The sequence below is a fragment of the Sceloporus undulatus genome, unplaced genomic scaffold (assembly GCF_019175285.1).
Source record: "Sceloporus undulatus isolate JIND9_A2432 ecotype Alabama unplaced genomic scaffold, SceUnd_v1.1 scaffold_535, whole genome shotgun sequence".
Classification (NCBI taxonomy): domain Eukaryota; kingdom Metazoa; phylum Chordata; class Lepidosauria; order Squamata; family Phrynosomatidae; genus Sceloporus; species Sceloporus undulatus.
The window spans coordinates 2,493-8,062 of record NW_024803455.1 but is presented as its reverse complement, the minus strand read 5'-3'; the positions used below and the strand labels follow the sequence as shown (position 1 = coordinate 8,062).

The following is a 5,570-nucleotide window of genomic DNA, read 5'->3' as shown; positions in this document are numbered from 1 at the left end:
GGGGCAGTGGACGGGACACATATCCTTATACGCCCACCGCGTGGAAAGGCCGAAGAATACTACAACCGGAAATATGGGTTCTCCATTGTAATGCAGGGAACTACTGACCACACCGGGAAATTTATTAACATAGAGGCGGGGTTTTCTGGGAGACATCATGACGCCTACATTTTCCGCCAAACGGGAATCTTCAAGGCGATGGAAGCGCAGATGTTTGTGCCGGGAAATCCAAGTATTACGATTGACGGAGTTCAGGTGCCACCACTGTTACTAGGTGATGGTGCATACCCCATCCGTAAGTGGCTGATGAAACCTTACCGGGGGGGCACCATCACTCCAGCACAAAAGAAATTTAATGCCGCTCTATCCCGTGCCAGATGTGTGGTGGAGAGAGCTTTTGGGAGGCTGAAAAATCGATTTGGGTGCTTACTCGGGCGTCTCACTGTGGGGGAGCACAACTTTGCTACTGTTGTGAGTGCCTGCGCAGTGCTTCACAACATATGTGAGACTAGGGGTGCATGCTTGAATGACATTGACGCTGTCAGGGACATTGGGGTGGTTGCTCTCCCACAGCTCCTGAATGTTGACCAAGAACGTTGCCGGAAGGATGGGAAAGTTGTAAGAACTGCTTTAACACGGTGGTTTCAGCAGCAGCGTTGAGGTGGTGGAGATCACTCCCATCAATGTTCGTAATCTACTGTTGTTGTCATAATATATAAATAATGTTTATGCTCTGTTCACGCGGTCGTGTTCTCCGTTTTTAAAACTTACACGTGTGTCCTATATAACAGGCACCTACACCTACTTGTTGGGCAGGGGACCCACTGGTCAGTTTGCTTGTTGCCTGTCCCTGGCCCCTCCAACAGACAACATCAATCTCCTCCTGAGTGTTCCCTTGCCATTAACACGGAGCAAGTGCTGAAGAGGGGGTGTGTGGGTGCGAACCTTCCTCATTCCTCATAGAATCATAGGAAGAGTAGAGTTGGAAGGGGCCATCCAGTTACTGCCATGCAGGACATCTATAGCAATGCATCCCCGACACTTGACCATCCAGGCTCTGATTGAAGACCTCCAAGAAAGGAGACTCCGCTACTCTCTGGGGGAGTTATTTCCATATTTCCTGCCCTTACTGTCAGGCAGATTTTCCTACTGCGGAGGTGGAATCTCCTTTCCTTCAGCTTTCCCAGAACAGGACCTAAAAATTGAGGTGGGGGCCCGACCACAGCAGAATACAGTATTGTGCGACTTTCATTGATCTAGGCACTACACTTCTACTGATGTAGCCTACAATATCCTTCGCATTGTTTGCTGCCGCATTGCACTGTTGGGTCATGTTCCCGTTGTGGTCAAATCTGACTCCTAGATCCCTTTCACTAGTTGTCTCCTTCAGCCAGATGTCCCCCATCCTATATCTGTGTATTTCTGATTTATGGTCCTTAGTGCAGTACCGTACATTTCTCCCTGGGGAAGTTCAATTTGTTAGCTTTGGCCCAGCCTAAACCCATTCTGACCTGCAGGAACTCTCTAGGTCCTATTGGCCTTTTTGGTGGGATGCTCTGTGGCAGCCAAAAAGGACCATTTCAGATATGGGCGCATCAGTTACTGCTGGAAGCAGTCCTGCGTACTTCACAGCCATGTGCCTGTACATCATAGAGGAGGAGTCCTCTGCCTCTTTATACACCAAGGTGAGAACCACTGCCTTAGGGAGTGCTTTGGTGCACTGATAAGCGGTATAGAAAAGTACTTGATATTGCTATTGCTATAAAGTAGTTTGCACACCATTAACTCAGCAGCAGGGAGAATAGAGGAAGAGGCAATACAAACTTGCTTTGTGCATCCTTCTTCATTAAGAACTTTAACCATCTTGCTCACACCCTGCTGTGGCCTGGTCACACAGATCCTGGTTTTCATCTATGCCATATTGACGGGCATGTCCACAGGACCACACTTTGCCAACCTTGTTGTTGTCGCCCAACAACACATGAAGCATGTAAAGATCCCTTATCCTGCATTAGACAGAGATGGACTCATGGGATCAAAGATACATAGCTGGGTCTGGGGGCTGAAAAGGACTGGAGACTATTGTCAAGCAATGATTGCAATGGTCATTTCTTAAAAAGAGGGTCTCAGTTTGGGGGCTTTGGTTGGGCTTCAAGAGCCTCCAGAAGTTTGCTTTTGTGGCCCACATACTACCAGCCATGGTCAAAAACTAACCATTGTTGGTGCTTACTGAATTTCAGACGAGATAGTATCCCTCTTTGTGGGGTTTGCAACCATACTAGAAATTAATCCTGCCCTACTACCAAAATCACTTTTCTTTTGGCCAGTTTACTCAGCTCACTGCTCCCTGGCCTTAGGCAGGCTGGCCTGAGGTGATGTGGGGCAACAGAGACCTATTACAGACAGGTAAAAGAAAGCTGCTTTGTGTGTAATTGGAGGTATGCTGTTTAAATGCTGTATGCATCCCAAGAATCGGAAAGCTACACCAAAGCAGCACTCCAGCACCTAGGAATGGAGTGTGGCTTTGGCACACTTCTGGACTCTTAGGATGCATGTATCATTTATACAGCATATCTCCAAACACACCTGACTCAGCTTTATGTTGGCAGTCTGTAACACGCCAGAGATATGGAGGGGATACCCCTCATCATCTGTTTCCACGGCTCCCATATGCTGCAATGTTGTTGAAGAAACCTTTGGACCATTTGCTACACGTGGCATCCCTTCAGAAGTTCGCTTCCCACTCTCTCTGCATCCCAGTCCCGCTATGTGTTTTGGTTCTGCCATGGCTTCCCTCACAGGCTAGCCAGGCAATTTCCCTAGCCAGACCAGCAAAGTGTTGATTTTACTAAAGTTTACTGGTGCAAACATAACATAACACAACATATCTTGTAAAATGAGCATGTAATAGAAACAAGTCTGATGGGTGACGTACAACAAACATGAGTCATGATGGTGAATACAGGTTCTTTTTTTTTATGACCCTCTTTTTTCTCGCGGGCTCCGGAATCATTTCGGTATCGACAGGTAGTGTCCATTGTGACCCAGGAACAATTTCTTCCTCCTCTGTTTCCTCAGCCAGGGGGGGAGGCTGCGCAATTGGGGCTTGGCTGGGAGCGTTTACCAGACCCAATGGCCTGCGTAGGCGACTGACACCTGCTTTGGGCTGTTGGTTTCCTCTTCGCAGTAACTCCAATTTGGCCCTTTGGTATTCTGCAGCAAGTTCAGTCTGGGTTCGCCGCAGAGCCAATTCCTCCCTTCTCAGTTCCAAGTCCTCTCGTCGCATTTGCAAGTCCTCCTCCTGCAGTGCGACAAGCTGTGAACAGATATCCATTGCTCTGCCAATTTGTGCTGTCAGCGACTGCTGTTGCTCGTGCCATGTTTGCGTCTCGGCTCTGCAGCTATCAATAAACTGCTGCATCTGGCGCATGTTCCTATTTGCGATAATCCGGGTCTGCTTTCTGTACAGTTCCCACTCATTTTGCCCATGGTGGATTATCGCATTCACTATGTGCTCCCCTCTCCTTGCTCTTCCCTCAGTTGCCCCCTGTGGCTCTGTTTGGGGAGGGTCGACTCTTCGCCTGTCCCTACCGTTATCTGGTACTGCAAAAGAAAAGATCAAATGCAATGTTAGTGAAAACAGTGGGCGAGGCTGAGCATTAGGATTTCCTACATTCCCACCCCTGATACGACTAATACTAGGCCTTTGCCTTTTAAAACGTTGTTACAGTGGCCTTGGGCGTAGGACTATATACATCTGTTATTTTTCACCATAGGTGAAAGCTGGAATGCTGTAGCCCATTCACTTGGATAGAATGAGTGTTGATTACACTCACCGCTTGGAGGGGCGGGAGGGGCATCAGGAATGGACGCTGTTCCTTCCCCTTCTATGGCACCCCCTCTTTCCTCTTGTGTGATGGTCAGGCCCTCCACGAACGTTTCTGGAGTTGAAAATAGGAACAACATGGCAAGTCAATAGCCAACACAAGTGGTGACATACACTGAGGAAGCATCCTCTCCAATAGGCTTTTCATGTTCACATGTTGAGCCATCGCTATAATGCCATGCATTTTGACATGGCAGAGGATGACAGTTGCAATCCCTACCCACACTACATGCTGTCCCAGGTATTCTTCCTCACTCCCCCACTTCTGTTATTGAATAAGCAGTAGATGATGTGCAGAACCCACTTATTAGGAATTATACTTGAACGTAAAGTGTGGATTTCGGCCATTGGTGTGAAAGGGGATTGTATCCTGCAACGGAGCAGCCCCTCTGCGCATTTGGAACAGGAAGGGATGTATCCCATGATACAGGAACCTACCTCCATCACTACTTTCCTGATCCTCATCCAGTGGCTCCTGAGGGGCCGGCGTGCCTACAGGCGGCAATTCATCATGCGGGACAGATCGGAGGGTCAACAACACCTCTGGTTCCTCTCCTTCTACACAGGAAACAGAAGATGGTTATGAAACACTACTATGGAAGTATGTAATCCTAGGAAGAATGGAAAAATCTTTGTGAAGCCTTGCCGAAGGATTATTCTCGGTGAAATGTCATGGCTTAAGTAATTGTATCACCATCTGGCTGTCCATAATAGAATGGGAAGAGTGGTTCAGGGGCACAAGTGCGGCCGTGGGGAAGGGTGGATTTCCCTTTCAAACAGGCATTTGCAACACAGACATACCTGTTAGAATCAACGCTGGGGGAACCTCTTGTGCTTCTTCCCGGGCAGCCGCTGTACCCTCGGATGGATAGCTAGTCAGGACTTTCTGCTGCTTTGAACTGATTGTACCATGGAAGATTTGGTCCATTTCATAAAAGTAAGGACAGGTTTGTCGTCCATTCCCGCTCTGCCCATTCTGTTTGCACACAGCGTTATAATTTTGTTTTAAACTTTTACATTTATTCCTACATTCCTGAGCTGTTCTGGAATGGCCCCTCTCTGCCAATTGATCCGCTATCTTTTCATAAACAGCAAGATTACGATGGTTGCTGGAGAGCTGCCTTTGAATCTCTTCTTCGCCCCAAATACTTAATAGATCCAGTATTTGGGCATGCTCCCAGAATATTCCTCGGCCATGTTTCCGTTGGTGGGCGCTATGTGAGCTGTTACCCGATTGTTCCATGTTGTTATTTCTGGATGTCGAGGAGGAATTGCTAAAGCAAAGTAGGTGAAAAAAAAGGCGTTAGCAAAGGTAGACGATTTAAGCTATTTCAAATACCTAAAGGAATATTTGATTTTCGGTTTATAATCCCATAACATCAAATGGTCAGGGTGGATCACTATTCGCTACGACTAATTTATTAATAAAGGGTTGTGTATTGGTTAATAATACACTAAGATCAAAAGGTTAGGGTTCATTACCTTTTCACTGGTCAGAATAATAACAGGAAAGCTTAGGTCGTGGTTTGTAAGCTAGTCAGGTAAAATTACATGGCTATGCTTGAAATTATTTAAGGATTAGCAATGCTTAAGCAGGTAATATTTCAGACTCTTATGCTAAACTTAAAAAAAATAACAAAAATAAATATTGCGAAAAATGAGGGATAATGCATGGGAAAAAGGA

General features: G+C 46.8%; 1 protein-coding gene across 3 annotated transcripts in view; it reads right to left on the bottom strand.

Moving 5' to 3' along the window:
* Positions 1-2,839: 2,839 nt before the first annotated feature.
* LOC121917750 overlaps positions 2,840-5,570 on the bottom strand; it is a 3,813-nt gene continuing 1,082 nt past the window's right edge. The window contains exons 2-5 of one of the 3 annotated variants that reach the window (XM_042443871.1): positions 4,688-5,160; positions 4,325-4,444; positions 3,837-3,941; positions 2,840-3,603 (exon numbers count right to left, since the gene is read on the bottom strand). In XM_042443871.1, coding sequence (XP_042299805.1) covers positions 2,948-3,603; positions 3,837-3,941; positions 4,325-4,444; positions 4,688-5,129 — 1,323 coding nt within the window. In that variant the 5' untranslated portion in view covers positions 5,130-5,160 and the 3' untranslated portion in view covers positions 2,840-2,947. Of the gene's footprint in view, positions 3,604-3,836; positions 3,942-4,324; positions 4,445-4,687; positions 5,565-5,570 lie in introns of those variants that run through there. The other 2 variants (XM_042443870.1, XM_042443872.1) reach the window with 2 other exon arrangements.